The 20429-nt window shown below is 38.8% G+C and overlaps 1 protein-coding gene across 1 annotated transcript in view; it reads right to left on the reverse strand.

Moving 5' to 3' along the window:
* DOCK3 (dedicator of cytokinesis 3) overlaps positions 1–20429 on the reverse strand; it is a 287503-nt gene that overhangs the window by 100586 nt on the left and 166488 nt on the right. The window contains exons 10-12 of the mRNA XM_055557421.1: positions 11513–11594; positions 6291–6351; positions 4935–5082 (exon numbers count right to left, since the gene is read on the reverse strand). Of these exons, the coding sequence (XP_055413396.1) occupies positions 4935–5082; positions 6291–6351; positions 11513–11594 (291 nt within the window). The remainder of the gene's footprint in view (positions 1–4934; positions 5083–6290; positions 6352–11512; positions 11595–20429) is intronic.

Raw genomic sequence — 20429 nt, forward strand, 5'->3', positions numbered from 1 at the left:
CTCGCTTCTCTTAGGTCTCCTGCATTGGTAGATGGATTCTTTACTATTAGCGCCACCTGGGAAGCCCCAGGGAATAAGTAATAGTGAGTGAAGTCGTTCAGTCGTGTTTGACTCTTTGCGACCCCGTGGACTGTAGCCCGCCAGGCTCCTCTGTCCATGGGATTCTCCAGGCAAGAATACTGGAGTGGGTTGCCATTTCCTTCTCCAGGGGATCTTCCCAACCCAAGGATCGAACCCAGGTCTCCTGCATTGCAGGCAGACGCTTTATCCTCTGAGCTACCAGGGAAGCCCTAAGTAATAGTAATACTCCTCAATTCTACACCTGTGATTGAGCACATAATGTGTAATATACATTTTATATGATTTAAAAATATGACTAAAGTGATAAATTTAATATTTTATCTAAGTAGTTATTTATCTATTTCATTAAAGTTGGCCTAAAAATGTTTGAACTTTTTCAATGTGAAGTTGGAGAGTGGTCGTCACATATTCAGAGGTGTCTTGCGTTGATCAAATGTACTATCTACAGACAATCCCCACCCCATCTCAATGCTCCTTGGCATTCTCTCCTTTCCCATCCTAGGCTCCAGATTCAGAAAGCCTTGTGTTTCCCTGCAACTCCTGCCCCTCTGGACAGGAGGAAACATGATGTCTATATCAGAATAAACTTCACACAGTGGTTATTCATTTGTGATTTTTAAGGTTTCTGGTTCATTGAAAAGTGACCTAGTTTTTACGCCTCAGCTTCTTGTTCTGATTTTTTTAAAAGGATGTGTTGCCTTCATAACACACATGATATTAAACATCTATAAAGCCAGAGCAGTGATCATGGCAAAAGAAGTACAGGGCTTGAGGTTGACTCTGAACAACATAGGAAATGATGAGAATGTCAACAATTAATGATGTATTTTGCCAATTCACTAATTAAAACTATACAAGAGGATTTTTTTTTTATCCTTGCAAACTTCAGTCCTAGCAAAAGCTAAAGTACAATCAGAATCAGTAAAACCTTTAAGCTCCCAATTCAGTCTACCAAATATATCCTCTAAAACTTACTGGAAAATATTACTTCTCCTGAGGGCTGAATTCACTGTGCTGATATGGATTTAAAACACTAATCCTAGAGGAATTCCATACCATGCACAAAATCGATTATTTCACAAACACGGACGTGTCTTTGAAAGTCTGTTAACACTGTCAAGTGGAAAAACTATCCTACATTTTAACTCTATTACTCCTTCAAAAATTTATTAATATTTGGCAAATCTAATACAGTTATGTAAAGTTTAAAAATAAAATTAAATTAAAAAAAAAAAAAAAAAAAAAACAAAAATTTATTAAAAAACTATCTTCTCTGTTTAAAAAAAAAACATCTTTCTTTGGCTTTTTAGAACTGATATAATAGGCACAGCTCAGAGCAAGGAGCTAAGAATAAGTTACACAAGAATCCCACTTCTTGAAAAGTGACATGTTGGTACTGAAAGCTCTTGTTTTTGAAGGAATTAGGCCAATTAAGCTTGACAGCATGATTTCAAGAGAAGTGCTGTGCAAGCCCCTTTCAACAACGAAAATTTGCACAGAAGCAAGGAACAGCTGATATGTGCAAAGAGATGCAACTCTGGAGTGCTATCTATAAACTCCCTGCCCTTGGACAGAGTGGAGTAAGATGATAATGATGATGATTTTGGATTAAAATTTAGTCCTTTTCAAAGGGAGGAAGCTTTATCAAGAACCAGGTCCCACTACCCATCAATGAAGAGATTTTGTAAATGGAGAAAGGCTGTGATTGATGCATGAAAGGAAGAGAAAACCCACAAATATTTCCTTTGTAAGTTATTTCAGAGGAAGATCCTCATCCCATCAAGTGCACAACACTGAACAAAACACAACTTAAGGCAAACAGGTAATAAGGGTATCTGGGCTTTTATTTTCAAATTAGATTCGTTTTGATGTTTGGCAAAACTAATACAGTGTTTCAGGTTTAAAAATAAAATAAAATTAAAAAAAATTAATAGACTGTAGTTGATTATACAGAGGCCCATATTAACCAGAATTGTGAATTAAGTTCACTTCATGCCTGATTCAGATACAATAGATAGTACAGAAAAATTCCCATAAATATGGTGAAGATATATTAACCTGGTGATTGACAATATTAGATTTAATTTGAAAAAAAAATATTGAGTTAAAACCAAAAGAGGAGCTTTTTAAAAGAAAATTTCAGACATACACTTGCTTTAAAAACTCACTTTGACATAAAATCGCAGCAAGATCTTTTTTGACTGACCTCCTACAGTAATGAAAATAAAAACAAAAATAAACAAACGGGACCTAATTAAACTCAAAAGCTTATGCACAGCAAAGGAAACCATAAATGAAATGAAAACAACCCTCAGAATGGAAGAAAATATTTGCAAATGAAGCAACCAACGAGATTAATCTCCAAAATATACAAACAGTTCATGCAGCTCAATATTAAAAAAACAAACATCCCAATGAAAAAAATGGATGGAAGATCCAAACAGACATTTCTCTAAAGAATATGTACATATAGCCAACAGACACATGAAAAGATGCTCAACATCATTAATTATCTGCTGCTGCTGCTAAGTCGCTTCAGTTGTGTCCAACTCTGTGCGACCCCATAGATGGCAGCCCACCAGGCTCCCCCATCCCTGGGATTCTCCAGGCAAGAACACTGGAGTGGGTTGCCATTTTCTTCTCCAATGCATGAAAGTGAAAAGTGAAAGTGAAGTCACTCAGTCGTGTCCGACTCTTTGCAACCCCATGGACTGCAGCCTACCAGGCTCCTCCATCCATGGGATTTTCCAGGAAAGAGCATTAATTATCAGAGAAATGCAAATCAAAACTACAATGAGGTATCACCTCGCACTGGTCAGAATGACAATCATCAAAAAATCCGCAAACAATAAATGTTGATGACAATATGGAGAAAAGGGAACCCTCTTACATTGTTGGTGGGAATGTAAATTGGCACAACCACCATGGAGAAGAGTATGGAGGTTCCTCGAAAAATTAAAAATAGATCTGCCTATGACCCAGCAATCCCACTCCTGGGCATATACACAGAGAAAACCATAATTCAAAAAGATATATGGACTCTAATGTTCACTGCAGCACTATTTACAATAGTGACATGGAAGCAATCTAAATGTCTTATCAATAGAGGGATGGACAAAGAAGATGTGGTACACATATATACAATGGAATATTACTCAGCCATAAAAGGGATGAAACAGTGCCATTTACAGAGATGTAGACAGACCTAGGGGGCTTCCCAGATGGCTCAGTGGGTGAAGAATCCACCTGCAATGCAGGAGATGCAAATTTGATCCCTGGGTGGGGAAGATCCCCTGCAGTGGGGCATGGCAACCCGCTCCAGTATTCTTGCCTGGAGAATTCTAGGGACAGAGGAGCCTGGTAGGTTGCAAAGAATTGGACACGACTGAAGCGACTGAGCATGCATGCAGACAGACCTCGAGACTGTCATACAGAGTGAAGTAAGTCAAGGAGAGAAAAACCAAATATCGCAGAATATCGCTTATGTGTGGAATCTAAAAAAGTGGTATAGATGAACTTATTTGCAAAGCAGATATAGAGACACAAATGTAGAGAACAAATGTATGAATACTGAGAGGAGAAGGGGAGTGGGATGAATTGGGAGACTGGAATAGACATATATACACTATGGTGTTAAAAATAGGTAAGTAATGGAAACCTACTGTATAGCACAGGGAATTCTACTCAATGCTCTGTGGTGACCTAAATGGGAAGGAAATCTAAAAATGAATGGATATATGTATATGTATAACTGATTCACTTTGCTGTACAGCAGAAACTAATACAATATTATAAAGCAACTATACTCCAATAAAAATTAATTTAAAAAAGAATGCTTTTTCCTACTCTGGCTATGTTTACATTTACTTAATAAAAATATTAATATTCTGGGAGGAAAAGAAACTCACTAGACCCACCACTGATCATGTTTTCAGCACTATGATTCATGCTCGCATGCGTGCTAAGTCACTTCAGTCATGTCTGGCTTTTCATGACCCCATGGACTGTAGCCCACGAGGCTCCTCTGTCCATGGGATTCTCCAGGCAAGAATACCAGAGTGGGTTGCCAAGCCCTCCTCCAGGGAATCATGTAGACCCAGGGATCAAACCCATATCTCTTATGTCTCCTGCATTGGCAGGCGGGTTTTTTGCCACTAGCGCCACCAGGGAAGCCCGTGATTCATGCCTAAGTCTCTATAAGCAAAGACAGATATTTTTGGATTCTGTACTACTACTCTTTGTTTTTATTTTATAGTGCTTAATGAGAGTCAGGAGGAGATGCACTGCTTCTGTAAGGCAGAACCCTTGGCTGCTGAACACTGAAAATAATGCCATGCCTGGCTGGTGACTTACAGATCGGTAGTGGCAAAAAATGAAGAGTAAAGCCTCAGCTTCTCAGAGAAACTGGCTTTTCTTCTAGGACAGGGCAACCTGACTCGTGATCATTCTCTGAAGCAATTTACATCAGCAGCCAGCTCAGTTACAACAGCATTAGACACAGAGGAGTCTTTTACAGCCGAAACACAGGAGAAATTAGACTATTAGCTTCCTGTAAACACATACTAAGGCTGGCTAGTCCTGGAGAGAAGAGGAAAAGTGTATCAGACCTTTACTTCAGGATAGAAAGTTCCAAGTTCAGCTGCTTCAGAAGCACCTAGGGAGCTTATTAAAAACGCAGTTGCCTGGGCCCATCCCAAACCTTAGATGGAAATCTTTGCATTTTCCAAAAACTCCCTGTCCTACATATCCCAATGAGTTTGTGTCCAGCAAAGCTTGAGAGCTTCTGCTCTCAGGTGCAACGCCGGGATGTCTTATGCTGCAGATCATCAATATCTCTGATGTTCATTACTCACGTGTAAACCTTAAGAACAAAATCCTTTTCTTCCTTTAACTCTGTGAGTGACTGCAAGACATCCAGGACACTGAGGACCGCACAGCCATATGGTCGCCGGTAGTGCAGGTGAGCAGGCCCCTTCTTGGAGTCATTCAGGAGCATCCGGCCTGAGGCACAGCAGAAAACACCAGTCAAGACTGGGAACTCTGTGCTCCTCTAAGGCATCACTGAACTGTCATTCAAGGATGCCAGAGCTATAGGCACCTTAGAGATCCTCTAAATTGGAAGACTAAAGATGAAGGGAGCCATCCAAGGATGCAAGGATATTCATTCAGAGGAATGACAAACAGGCCCTTGGCCAGTGCTTCTCCCCTGCACCACATTCCTTACTACCTGTCTCAACACTAACAGTCCATTTATTAATCATATGAGAATGAAACAGTGATTTCATGAATTTCTTAGAAAAACCACAGTGCTAACAGATTTAAACTTCTTGGGTATATTAAGGATACACAATTTAGTGTTGTAGCTGCCAGGTAAAAGCTATGTGTTCACAGATAAGCAGGACAATATACTGTTCTTCCATCCAAAGCCGCTCCTGAACCACTGCAGGAGCAAGAGCCGTATGGGAGCTTGCTTGTCCTGCTTACCAAGGCTGTGCTTACAGTGGCAAGACTTGCAAATGCACAACTGGAACCTCAACAGATGCTTTATTATACACAGCAAAACAAAAGGCAAAATACAGCAAAACAAAAAGCAGTACAGCAAAAGAGCTGTTTTGTTGGCTGAACAAGACATGCCAGAACTCAAACCTATGAAGGAAGAGTTGGTCAGGCATTGGCCCCCAAATTATGTCATAAACTTGAAATAAGACTGGGCAAACACACCACAGGTAGCAAAAATCTTGGATCGGGTAGAAGGGAGATACCATCCGTCTCATGTAGTAATGATGGTAACTCTAATTTTGTGAAAAAATATCACAGACACATACTTTTGGATACAAAACACAGCAAAGGCTATTCACTACCTGTTAAGTTGGCAACCCATTATAAGATCCCTGAGGTAGAGGGCTGATCGGAGGCAGAACATTAGATGGAGCAAACATAAAAAAAAAAAGAAAAAAAGAAAGAAAAAGACCACTTCAAATAAAAAATATGGGTCCAAAAACAAATAGGGAGCTGAAAATGCTTTCATTTCTATCAAGTTCAGCCATTACTAGCAGCTAAACTTAAGGTACAGCCACAATACAAGCTGGAGTTAATCCTTAGATCTGAATTAAAAGGCAAGCGCTCAGGAGAAGACAGAGGTCAAACAGTAGATACTTATCCCAAGTTGGGCTGGTCTCAGTCACGTGACTGGATAAAATGGACCGTACCTATTCGTATCACATGGGCAACTATATATAAATCTCTCTTCATATCCTTGCTGCTCAGATCCTAAGAAAAGAGAAAAAGTAAGTAAAGTAAGGCAATGAATACACAGAAAATAATTAAAATTAAACTTCGAACCTCATAATGATTGCTTTTGCTGCTTTTAGCATATGTTATAGATGGGAGAAGGGGTTTAAGCACAAAGAAGCTAAGTGTTTATAAGACTCCTATAGTGAAAGTTTATATATCTTAAATGTCTTTGGAAGTTTATTACATTGACTATTTTTTCAGCTCTTATTTAGACCACCTATCTCTAAAAGTTCTCACATTAGAAATCTTCATGACATTGGCTTATCCATGTTTATTCTAAAATCATGTAAGAACAGTTTGTAACAAAAGAAATTCCCAATGTAGAAAAAAAAGGGAAAACACCAAAAGGCTCATTAACAACAAATTCTGAAAGTCTACTCTCTATTAACTGTACATTCATTCTGTTGCCCACACACTAGATATGTTCCCTTGAAAACAGACTACTTTGGTTTTAGTGAAACCTCAATAATTAGATCTCCCATTTCTAAATTTAGATATATATAATTTATGCTGAAGTATAAAGTGAATGGAATTTTATCTGGAAAATTTTAAGGGCTTCTTTTAATTAGACACTTTTAAAACTGGAGTTACATTAATAAAAATAATTTTATGCATTATTTATGTTGAGAACACATTTTGAAACAGAGTATTTTTACACTTTAACACATTATACTTGAAGTAATAAAACTTCCTTTAATATACATTGTTTCTGACTTTCACCAGGTTATTAACTCACTGCTCACTCCCAGCCATTGTTATGAACGATGACTGAAGGGGTAACCTCTATTTTAATGGGACAGTTTCCCATGATTTCCCTTTTGCTTCCAGGGAAAGTTCCCTTAGTTCCATTTCCTTCTCATCTTTCATCCTTTGCTTAGTCCCAGATGCTTGTCTCTTTTCAGTAAGGCAGTAAAACAAATGATCAAGCAGCAATCATGACTGTGCATGAGCTCTGAATCCAGAACCACCATGTTTGCTGTATGTTTATACCCTGTGGCAGAGTTAGATCTATGCCGAGGCAAGCAAGGCATCTAAGTGACAAAATTTAAGGTCTCCTTCTCAGGATCCTATGCCTTGCTTGCTTCAGCACAATCCCAGCTCTGCCCTGTAGAGTGGTCCTGAACATATGAAAGAAAAGGAGGCCTTAGAACTTTTAGATATTAGATGGTCATAATATTTTGCCAAATTCTTGATGGAATAATGAAATACACTTACAATGAAATGGGTTACAAAACAATTCAACATAAATTGGTATTTCTGGAATCACAAAGATACATTTTTGCATGAAGGTTATCTTTTGATATTGAAAAATGATGTTTCAGACTCCATTTTAATAACTCCTTTAAAGTGATATCTTCAAAACAGTACTATATATTTTGACAAATATTAAGATGGCTACTAAATAACAAATAATGAAATTAAAAAATAAATTACCATTTTATGGGAATTGAAACATACCTGTTACTGAAAGATCACATTTCAAAGTAAACTGACCTTCTACACAGCCTGGATTTTATTAATCCAAACTATCAAATAACTGGTATAATTATAAATCTCAATATACTTAGAGAATTCAAGCCAATTACCGAAGATGACCAAATACTAACCAGATGGGTTGTACCCAAGAACATGGGACCTCTCCCTTGATTCTGTTGAGGTGAAGAAGATAAAGAAGCCTAAAATATAATTTACAGTATTTTCTGAATGGCTGGGTAGGGGTTCTTTCTGACCATTTTGTACATGGTACCCAGAAATCTCTGTGGTATTTATTTGAGGTCAATAAAAATAAAATGATAATAATCAGTATCAGAAAATATTTTAGGTATAATTATTTGCTGAGTTCCACATAATTTCATTGTCAAAATTCAATGTAATAGCTACCATATTAAACATAAGAGCAACGTTAAACACTTTATCATAAAGTTATTAAACATACACTCTCTGATACTAAACATACACTCTCTTGATACTAAGTACCAAGTGTGGCTATCCATGTCACAAGGCCTGAAAAACCAAGATAGGAAGAGAGGTGACTCATCCACCATTCATCTGGTGAGCAGGGTTTGAATTTAGATATACTCACTGGATCATACCCTCTGATCCTACAACTAAATAGCTGGTTTCCAACCACCTGGTGGGTAGAAATGACAGTGACTCAGGGATCAGCATCTTGGTTCAGTCACTAAGGTTCCATTTGAAACACAGAAAAGTCAATTTACTTTCCTATGCCTGGACTACCCTTTTTCTGAAGAGACAATGGAATTTACAAATATAAAACACAGCCAATTCATTCATTCTTATGCTGTATAAAAGGAGGCAATATTTTAATAAATGATGTTATTATGCTAATAATTAAGTCCATTCTTAATTCCAAGAAATCACTACCTAAAATTCTATTTTGAAATATGAAAGTGTATAAATAAATGGAAAAAATGTAATGCCAACTAAAGCAGGGAAAACGATACAAGTTCATTCTCTGAGTTGGTCACTCAAAATATAATAGAAAATAAGCATTATTAATTTATTTATGTAACAAATGATTAGTATTTGCCAGGCACTGTGTGTGAGGCATTGGATATCTGGGCTTCCCAGGTGGCACTACTGGTAAAGAACCCGTTTGCCAATGCAGGAGACAAAAGAGATGCAGGCTCGATCCCTGGGGGGGGAGATCCCCTGGAGGAGAAATGGCAACCCACTCCAGTATTCTTGCCTGGAGAATCCCACGGACAGAGGAGCTTAGCAGACTACAGTCCATGGGGTTGTGGAATAAATACACAGACATGCTCTCTTGTGCTCATACCACACAGCCACTATTAATCATGAAAGTCATCAAAGTCTTCCCTGTATTAGACAATCATAAATGCATGAAACACTTCCTTCTTGGATAAAATTCTCCCTGCATAGGAAGCTCTGAAATCTAACCTGGTCAGAAAAATACAGGATTTACCAAGAGCAAGACTGTGTATGGATAAACATGACTGTCTGTAATACGGCTCTGAGGTAAGCTTAAGTAATCCTGCAAAAGTGCTCCATTTGTACGATTCCCTTTTCCTAATGTTAAAGTAAGCTAACAGGTTGGCATGGACCACAGATGTAGCTGCATTTTCTTGCGTTTCCTCTGAAACTCTGTTAACACATATGCCAATCTGGAAAATTCCTTTGGCCCACAGGAGGAACTCAAGCCTTGGATAATCAGAAAATAGTTTCTGTCAAAATTATTATTTCATATAAGCTTAAAGTAAAACATAAAAACCCTGGTTGGGACAATCTTGCTCAAAACTCTTCTGGGCTTTGAAAAAATTCCTCAAATCATTTTCTTTTTTTTAGTATCTTAAAAAAAAACTCCAGGGCTGTACTTCAAAGGGAGGTATAAAAGTAGATATTTTTAGCAACCTTGCGCCTTCCCATTGTGGCAGAGTAAGAGCACATCCTATGGGTTATGTGCATCTCTGATTTATAAAGCTGGAGCTACAGCTTAGGCCTCTGGGCCCATACAGATAATTAAAATGCTGCTAAATGAAAATTTTGATTTACTGTAATTACATTCGAATATCTTCATAATTAAGTTCATTTTTCAAGAGACAAGGACTGCACTCATCATATTCAAGGACAGCACGCACACACACACACACCTCTGTTCCCACAATGCCAAGGAACAAGGAATCGCCAATTTCTTTTGCTGCTTTAACCAAACAATATTGGAGAATCAGGATCTAAAAAGACTCCTAAGGTTACTGAGACATTCTAGACAGATGGGTGTCTCATCTCATCCTAATCAGGTTTAAGACAGGCGGCCCCAAGGAACCAGCTCCGTGTTCAGGTGTTCTCACATCACACTCTCTCCTCTAGTATTCCAACCTACATCCCATTACCTGCAACTGGGACTCTTTCCCTTGTTCTTCTCCAACTGAAGACAGAGCACTGATCTTTCCAGGCTAAAAGGTCTCAGTTCCCTTAGCCATCTTCATGTGTCTGCTTTTCTTGCTTTCTATTCCTGTACTATCTCCTAAGCTTTGAATGCTGACCTCAAGAATGTACAAAACTTCATTTTAGCTTAGCTAGATTTAGAAATCCTTCTGTACATCTGGAGTACTTTCAAAACAAGTTATCCCTGTAGAGTGGCTTTTGATTCTGCAGTAATGTTGTAGTAAATGAACAAAAAATTCAGGTAAACAAATCCAATTTTATCTCTCAGAGAAAGTCACATATCAGAGTCCTAGATAAATCCCATTTGTGTTTGAGGTACACTGGTAAGGTTTGAGACACCTGACTGTTACCTACCCATCAACCATGCACCACACACAAGGGCAGTGGCACTGTGACACCCTGCACTCAACGAGTTTTGATGTATCTCAGTATCACTGAAACAGATCAAAGAATCTATGACAGTCAAAAGTGGTTAAAAACTGTGACAGTCTTTTCTTCTTAAGCAAATAAATTAACTGAAATAAATAAAGCCGGGCAGTTAAGTTTCATAACTGGGTAAAAAAATTAGTAAATCAGAATCAACTTGAAGAATACAAAAGACAATATGGTACTGTGATGCTTAATACTTTTCAATAAGCAGGTTACCAAGCCTTCTCTGAGCTGATGGATCCATGATCTCAGAGAGCACGAATAACAGCATGGTTATTTAGAAAAAACTAAAGTATGGATCATGGCATGACAAGACTTTGTTTGGTGTCTGAAAGAGGAGGGCTAATTAGTCTGTATCTCTTTTTATAAACTCTTTTTTTTTTTTTAATAAAAAAAACTGCAAAGCTGTAAGTTTGGTGGATGCCTTGAGAGAAACTATACTTACATTACACATCAGAGAAATCCCCAGTGGTCTTGAAGAAGAATAGAAAGAAAGACTGTTCTCAAGTTTTAAGTGTCTACTATATTAAATTGCATCTAAAATGTACATAGTAAGAGGTACTTGTTGTATTTTTTTTTAAATAAATTCAATTAAAAACTGAAGCTTATTTCAGTTTTCTTAAATATTTCATTAAAACCTGATAGACACATAAATCAAATTCTATTCTCACCAGTGTGTGGGGAAGTAAGAATTAGTGCTTGTTTCCAGGGCAACAATATCCACATAGCAGGACCCTAGTTAGAGTCAACAGCAGAGAAGGGAAAGAGAATTTGCACATACTGTAAAAAGGGCACACATTCGTTCTATCTTCTCTGGGTTCCTTGGCCCACCATTCTTGTTCAGTCTCACCAGAAACCGCTCACTGAAATGTAGGAGAGAGAGACAGAGAAATGTAAGGGACTGCATGCTCCAGAACAAATAAAAAGGGCATTCATAAAGAGACCCTAGACGCTTTCAGGACAGCCCATTAGAGAAAAGCAAGGCCAAAAGTACATGTCTAGTGGCAGGAGACTATCTTTCTTGCCAAGCAGCATGCAATAGACACAACAAACTTCGTCAGAGATGCTGCTGTCTACCTGCCAGTTATGGCTTTTCTCTCCCTAAAGGTGTGTGTTCCCTGAGGGCAGCAATGAGGACTGTGTCTTGTATTCTTCCCAAATACCCTCAAAGCTCTGGCATAATAATAAGCCCATAAGAAGCAAACACATTCTTTGATGTGAACACTCAGATCATCACAAAAGGATCATAACACTAGGTCTGAAAGAGTCTACATTACCCAGTTTACATCTTACCGCATAACTTTTTGAGAATCATTTTAGAGTGAAGAAAAAATGTTACAGGGACTTACAAAAGCTTGGGTGAAAAGTAAAAAAAGAAATAATGTATGGTAATTATAAAGATGTACTCAGAATTCAATAGGGCCATTAATATATTTTATTTCTCAAACAATATAGGTTAATTCTTGAAGGAAATTATTGAACTGAAAAATGTTAGAAACAGTGTTTGCAACATCTGGAGAAATGTCTCCCTGCTCTCTTACCTCTTTCCTGCCTGTACCTAGGGTCTGATTCCTATCTCAGCATCCCAAGGTTCTCTACCAATTGTGGCAGGAAAACTGAGTCATGGCAAACACAAAGTATGTGCTTCTAAAAGTAATTTGCTTCTCCCGTGCCCAGCGTCACGTACTCATTGCATGTGTCAGGTATCAGTAAAAGGGCCAATACTGAAGCACTGGACTAGAATTATAAGATAAGCTGTATCAAACGCACAGGTGGCTTAACTTGTTCACTTATTCATTTGTTCATTTAGCCAATGAATAGTCATTAAGTTCTCTGTGCTAAGCACAGGAATACAAATATGAACACAACTGTATACAGGGCACTTTTCTTCCTAGAGCTCACGGTCCTGGTAGGCAGCTAAATGGGCAGACATGAAGTTCAGAAAAGATATGGGCCAGATGTAAATTTGAGATTCTTAAGCCAGGGAATTAGATGGGAATAGTAGGGTGCATGCACAGAATGAGAGGGAAAAGGGGCTCTGGACAGTCCTGAGAAACACTGACATAAAAGAAATAGGTAGAAGGAGAAGAACTTGCAGAGTAGACATGTGGGATCAAAAAGAAAAACAGAAGAAAAATAAGAAGAGTGGTGGGCTGCTGTATTAGTTAGGGAAAAAAGTATATGAAAGAGGGGGCGGGGGGATCACTGAGGCCCAAGGACACTGAGAATCACATGAGACAACAAAAAAACAGTATCCACTGGATGTCATAACAGAGATCACTGGTGATTCTGGCAAGAACCCTTTTTGTGGAATGATAAAGAGGCTTAGTGTGAGAGTAAGAAAGAAGGAAGCAGAAACAGTGAGTCTAGACCGCTCTTTGAAGAGATGAAGATGTAGAAGTGATAAGCTTTCAGTGAAATGGGCATGTTGAGGTGAGGGAGATCTTTGTTTAAAAATGTGGTAACACATATATATTCAATTAATTTTCAGTATCAAAATTCAGTGAGGGAGAACAGCAGTTTCAAAAATGGTGCTGAACAATCCATATTAAAAAACTGAACCATAATCCCTGCCTACACGAAATTAACTTGAATTTATCATAGACCTAAATATTAAGAGCTAAAAACTATAAGAATACACACAAGAAAAATGAGACAAGTACCTTTGTGTATCTTGTTCACATTTGTTTTTCTATATTGAGCACACAGTAGAAAAATCTTTGTGATCTTAGATTATTAAGCAAATATTATGAATCAAAACAAAATAATAAATTGGACTTAACCAAAGTTAAAATCATCTTCTCTTTGAAAGACACTGCTAAGAAAATGAAAAGACAAGCTATAGACTGGGCGAAAATATTTACAGACTATTCTAAGAAAGGACTGTACTGAGAACATATAAAGTAATCTCAGAACTCAATAAGTAACAACTCAAAGATGGACAAAAAATCTGAACATACCTTTCATTAAAGAATATACAGGGATGGCAAATAAGCTCAAGAGAAGCGGGGGACATAGATCCCTGGTCCAGGAAGACTCTACATGTGCAGTAACTAAGCTCGCATGTCGTAACTACTGAGTCTGTGCTCTAGAGCCTGGGAACCACAACAGAAGCCACTGCAATGAGAAACCCATGGACCACAACTAGAGACAGCCCATGTTCAACAGCAAAAACCTAGTGCAGCCAAAAATAGATAAATAAGTAATTTTAAAATTTCTTTAAAAAGGACACCATCAAGAAAGGGAAAGATAATTCCCTGAATGAAAGAAAATATTTTCAAATAATATATCTGATAAGGGACTTGTAGAACTCTTACAACTCAATAATAAAAGAACTTAAATTGACATTTCTGTTTAGAAGATGAACAAAGAGCCAATAAGGATATGAAAAGGTGTCCAACATTATTAGCCATTAGGGAAATGCAAATTAAAACCACAATGAAGGCACTAGTTCACTTCTACTAGAATGACTTTAATCAAACAGATAATATCAAGTGTTGGCAAGAAGATGGAGAAACTGGAACCATCATATAATGCTAGTGGGAATGTAAAATGACATAGCCACTTTGGAAAACAGTCTGGTGGTTTCTCAAAAGGTTAAACATAGTTTTAACGTAGGATCTACCAATTCCACTTCTCCGTATATATTTACAAGAGGAATTGAAAATATATGGCCACACAAAAAACTACATGAACATTCATAGCAGCATTTTTCATAATAGCCAAAAGATGAAAACAACCAAACTACCAACAAATGAATGGCTGAATAAAACATGGTAGGTATATCCACATTGGGTTATTATTTAACCCTAAGAAAATAATGTATCTTCACAATTTGTGAGAGACAAAATGACTTTTTTTTTTCATTTCAAAGAGCCCTAGGTATAAATCAAATTATTTCCTGTTTTGCTGACTTCGCCAATGGGTATGATAGATAAATGGTGCTTTCTGTTAACATTCAAACTATTTGAAGGCAAATATCTATCCAATGTTTCCTAATTTGGCAACAGCTCTTCTGCAAAAGAAGTGGTCAACAATGCTAGGACATATGGTATTAAACACAGTTAGGTTTCTGTCCCCCAGGACTTCTCAGAGTCTTGAAATGCTATTATGTGTTGAAGTATCAATGGGACAGGTGACCTTTGACCCCACAACCTGCCTCTGCATAAGACCATGGAATCTGTATGGATACAATTTGGTAAATGCTGAGTCAATCTATTTGCCAACCAGAGGCACAACTCCTCATATATCCTAAAAGTGGGAAAGGAACTGTGGCAAAAAGAGTAAAATTTATTTAGAAGACTTTACAGATATCCACACCTCTATATGAGAGCGACAGGTCAGTTTTCTCTGGGTAAAAAAACTCTTATTTCAAGAGAAAAAAAAAGAGATGGTTAAATTCTGATTCTTTAATAAGCAATGTTATGAGAGAACTGTTCTACATTTACTTGTCTTTATGATGAGCTATGCATGAACAGTATATTAAACTACATTAATTTCATATTATTGAGCAAGTTCTTACAAATGAAATCCATAATTTGAATCTGTGGCAAGTCTAATAGTGTCTTAATTTTAAGATCATTTGCTTTTATGAGAGTCCTAATTCCTGGGTGGTAGTGCATTTCACACACTTTTCCACTGATGGTAATTCATGCATCCCCACAGCGAATGTCTGATGCCCAACAATGAGGAGGTAGTCCGCGCCAGGTGCTGAGGCAGGGACAAAGTCTTATTCCTGAGGGAGGCTATTTCCTGAAGACTCTGCTTTAGAAATACAAGCATGCACCTCAAATAAATTCAGAGGAATTCTCACAGCTCTTTCAATGTAATCTTCACACTTCTTCACATTGGCCTCTGTGGAAATGGATGCCAGCCACTTAGCATCTCTCTCATGATAACTCCCCAGGTGCTTGAAAGCAGCAAGTGGCCCCAAGGCCATACTACATGGCACAACCCAACAGATTAGGAAATTTCTAATCTTGCCTCACAGTTGCAGTTGCCAATTTAGATCCTTGGTTTTATTTCTCAAGTTCTTCAAGTTTTCCCACTTCATTCTAAATCACAGAGAGTAGAGATGCATAAAGGGATTTCATTAAGGTAAATCAGTGCTGCAGTTTTCAAATTTATTTTTAGTACCAACTTTTCCCTTCTTTTCAACAAAACCTTACACTATTCACCAACACATGAAAAATTTAATAATAGAGCTACTTTGGTTGAATCAGAGGCAGAGAGAAGGGACAGGAGCAGGAATCCTCCCTACTTAGGCCTCCCTCCTAACCACCACCTGTGCCTGAGACACATCAGGGCTCCAAAGAATATTTTTATACCTCCTAGTACAATTCAAGAGTTCTTTCCAACCTCCCTCTCTTCTTTTTATTCTTTCAACAAGCATTCATGAACCCCTACCATGTTCCAGAATCTAAGCAAGAAGATGGAAATGGAGAAATAAAATGTTCCCTGTCCTCAAGGCTCTGAGTCTACTGGGAGAAGGAGACACAGAACAAAAATGACAACACAATGTGAGAATTCTATAATTAACTGCACAGAAATGGGCTGACAAGCTCCGATGGACTGAAGACAGGCTGCCTGCGAGATACTGGGACACCTTCTGGCAATACTGCTAGACTCTGAGCATTTGGTAAGGGAAAGTTACAAAGGAAGAGAAGGGGATTCCAGGAGAAGTGTGCACCAAGGCAGCTTGATGGTGGGGAAGTGGAAGAGGGCACTGGAGAGCTGGGGCATGTTGGGCAATGCAGAGAGGACAAACCCACGGTGTGGATGACATGTGAGGGTTGTCCCCCTTGGCCATCACAAGGTGTACCTCCCAGCTTATTAAAAGTGAAGATTCCTGTGCCCCATCCCAGATCTGGACCAGAATCTCTAGAGGGGAGGACTTTTGGAGGGAGTCCAAGAATTTGTATTTCTAAAAAGGTCTCAGTTGGTTGTCAGGATTAACAAGTTTGGAAAACCCCATTATGGGCCTTACAGGAGCTCTGAAAGTTAAACTATGAGAGGCAATGTTGATCTCATAAGTTTTTAGCATGATCACTTCAGCTGCTGTGTGGAAGGCAGGCTTGTGACATAGAAAACACTCTAAAGACAGAGAAGAGCAGCCCTGGCAAGTTACAATACTGTTCTGGGGCTGAAGAAAGGTGATAGGATGTGAGGTATATTTAGATGACAAAGCTGACCAGATGGAGCAGTAGTGTCGACCAGAGAAGGTACAAGGAGGAAGATACAAACTTCAGATTAGTTCAGTTTAGTTGCTCAGTCGTGTCTGACTCTTTGCAACCCCATGAACTACAGCATACCAGGGCACCCTGCCCATCACCAACTCCCGGAGTTTACTCAAACTCATGTCCATTGAGTCATCTCATCCTCTGTTGTTCCCTTCTCCTCCTGCCTTTAATCTTTCCCAGCATCAGGGTCTTTTCAAATGAGTCAGTTCTTTGCATCAGGTGGCCAAAATTTCAGATAAGCATGCTGAATTTGAGGTCTCTTGGATATGCAGGTGAACAAAAAACAGGCAGCTGAAAGCCCAAGTGTGAAGCTCAGGGAAAAGGTGTGGTAGGGGGATATAGCCCTGCACTCAACTTGCTACAGCAGCAGCTGTTAACAGCTGCCACTTAATGAGTGTTTTTTGTGTACCAGGCATTGTTTAAAGTGTTTCTTTTCTTGCCTAATTGCATTTAATTCTCTTAACAGTTATTTCACCTCTGAAGAAACTGAGAGTCAAAGTTTCTGACTTGAGATAAAAAAGCGGAGTGGTAAAGTTAGAATTCAAATCTAAAGCTCTTTGACTTCCAAGCCCATGCTTTATCTGTATTTCATCTTATGAAATGAACATTGAAAAAAAAGTGTGTGACGGAAGGGAGGAGGGGATTGCTGGGCAAATATATCTGGGAAATGCTGCAAACCACATCCTGTCCTAGAGATGAACTGAGAGTGTCCGTGTCGCAGAGGCCCCCAGAGGGGCTGTGTGAATGAAACCCAGCTAGTGCCAGGATCCCAATCACCCACAGGGGGCACCTGACCCCTCCAATTAGAAAGGCCATTCCAAGCCCCGACTCCAGCACTCCCGGTGGCACTGAGTCTCTTTGAGGTTCATGGCATTCCCACCCAAAAGACTTGGAGATCAGAGGGGGCAACACTTTGTCAGATTTGGAACAAGCAGAGGCTCTTGAATGACAATCCCAGAAAACAGATTCTTTTCATTTTCTCTAAAGCAAAAGAGACACATGGGTAAATCTGTTATCACACAGTCTCAAAGTTACAATAGCATTTCTATAATTATACAGGCCCTACAGGGTCTTTGGCCTTTCCAGGTGGCTCAGCGGTAAAGAACTTGCCTGTCAATGCAGCAGAGGCAGGAAATGTGAGTTTGACCCCTGGGTCAGGAAGGGCTCCTGGGGGAGAAAACGGCAACCTACTCCAATATTCTCGCCTGGAAAATCCCATAACAATCCATAGGGTCACAAAGAGTTGGATATGACTGAGTGACTGAGCACACATGCACGCACAGGGTCTTTAGAAATCATGAACTCTCAAGAAAATGAACTCAATGGTAATTTAATTATCAGTTACACAGGGAACTACAAACAGTTGTTTTTACTTTAAATGATTTACGTTCTCACCCCGGGATCAGGCTTCCAATTTTAACAATGTGCTTAGTCGCTCAGTCATGTGCAACTCTTTGTGACCCCGTGGAATGCAGCCCACCAGGCTTCTCTATGTGGATTCTCCAGGCAAAAATACTGGAGTGGGTAGCTATTCCCTTCTCCAGGGGATTTTCCCAATCCAGGGATTGAACCCAGGTCTGCCGCATTGCAGGCAGATTCTTTACTGACTAAGCCACCACAGAAGCCCAAGAATACTGGAGTGGGTAGCCTAACCCTTCTCCCAGGAATCTTCCCGACCCAGCAATAAAACTGGGGTATCCTGCATTGCAGGCAGATTCTTTATCAGCTGAGCTACCAGGGAAGCACCAATACAAATTTTAAAATAACAATGTTAAAAATAAAAATTTTAGGGATTTCCCTGGTGGTACAGTAGCTAAGACTCCACACTCCCAATGCAGAGGGCCTAGGTTCAATCCCCGGTCAGGGAACTAATCCCACACGCTTGCAACTAAGATCTGGTGCAGCCAAATAAATAAATAAATATATATTAAAAAAAAATGAAATAAAAAAATAAAAAATTTAAAACAATAATGTTAAAATTAACAGTAAAAATTTTAACAATAAAAAGTATGTAAATGAACATATGAGGCTGAAGTGAGGGTGAGACTCCACTGACAGGACAGCACCATGCGGAGTCAGCTCACCTTTGCCACCTCCAACATTAAAGCCGTAATACTTCTGAGGAAGCTGTACCTCCATGTGAGAAAGCCAGGGGGCAGAGGGTTGGCCCTGCTTTCTTTTAATTTGCTAATCACACCTATGGGGACTAAAGAAGCCCCGCACTTTTACATTTCTCAGCTAAAGGTCAAGCAGTCTGAAGTACTGTAGAAAAGTAATCATGATGTCAAAAAAGCAATGTTAAAATAGTAGGTGCCATGAGCCACTCTCATTCTATCTTCCAGATCTTGCTTCCCTCCTCCCTCATACTGATAATCTCTTGTTCTGGGATTTCCCACTCTTTGTTCATGATGTGAACATTATTGTTCTTTTTAATTTCATTCCTTTACTCATGTTTTTCTCTGATTAGCATAATACAGGATAAGAGGAATATATATTCACAAGTGAAAGAAAAATCATAGTATTTGTCTAAGGTTTTTCCTGGTCTGTCAAACAAAACACACACATACACACACACATCTACAGATTTGGCCTGCTGTACCTACATAAGTCCTCCAGGTAAAGATAACAGAATACATATTATTTATACCTATTAACTTGTTCCTGTCACTATTTCTGCTGTTTCTGTGCAAATGAAGCAAAGTCTTACGGTTTAATAGATCATGAGGGAGTCCCTGGAACAGCGGAGCTTACAAAAACCAAAATAAACATATACAGAAGAAATAGAAAAACCTTGATTGTTTCTTGAATGGAAGCTAGAAAACTCAGCCAATCTGAAAACTAAATAAATATTTTTATCTGTCAGACATTTTACTAGATATTTTCTAGGCTTTTAAAGTATAAGACTGAGAAATGCAGAATAATCTCAGGAAACAATAGCAAATAAAGATTTCATAAGTACTAAAATTTTGAATGAAGTGTTTGAGAACTTTAATTTTTTTTAAAGTATAAGATAAGAACGGTGTTCACTGCACTATGTCAAAATCTTTCTTACTTTCCCTTAATACTGAAAAACTGATGATATGTTTAAAAACAGTATTACAGTGACATAGCTGACATGGTATAGAGACAAGACTACAACTTAAGTCTGGATTCTTCAAGTTCAGTTTAGTCACTCAGTTGTGTCCATCTCCTTGTGACCCCACGGACTGCAGCATGCCAGGCTTCCCTGTCCATCACCAACTCCCGGAGCTTGCTCAAACTATGTCTATCGAGTTGGTGATGCCATCAAACCATCTCATCCTCCGTTGTCCCCTTCTCCTCCTGCCTTCAATCTTGCCCAGCCTCAGGGTCTTTTCCAATGAGTCATTTCTTCTCATCAGGTGGCCAAAGTTTGGAGTTTCAGCTTCATCATCCGCATCAGTCCTTCCAATGAATATTCAGGACTAATTTCCTTTAGGA

The sequence above is a fragment of the Bubalus kerabau genome, chromosome 20 (assembly GCF_029407905.1).
Source record: "Bubalus kerabau isolate K-KA32 ecotype Philippines breed swamp buffalo chromosome 20, PCC_UOA_SB_1v2, whole genome shotgun sequence".
Lineage (NCBI taxonomy): Eukaryota > Metazoa > Chordata > Mammalia > Artiodactyla > Bovidae > Bubalus > Bubalus kerabau.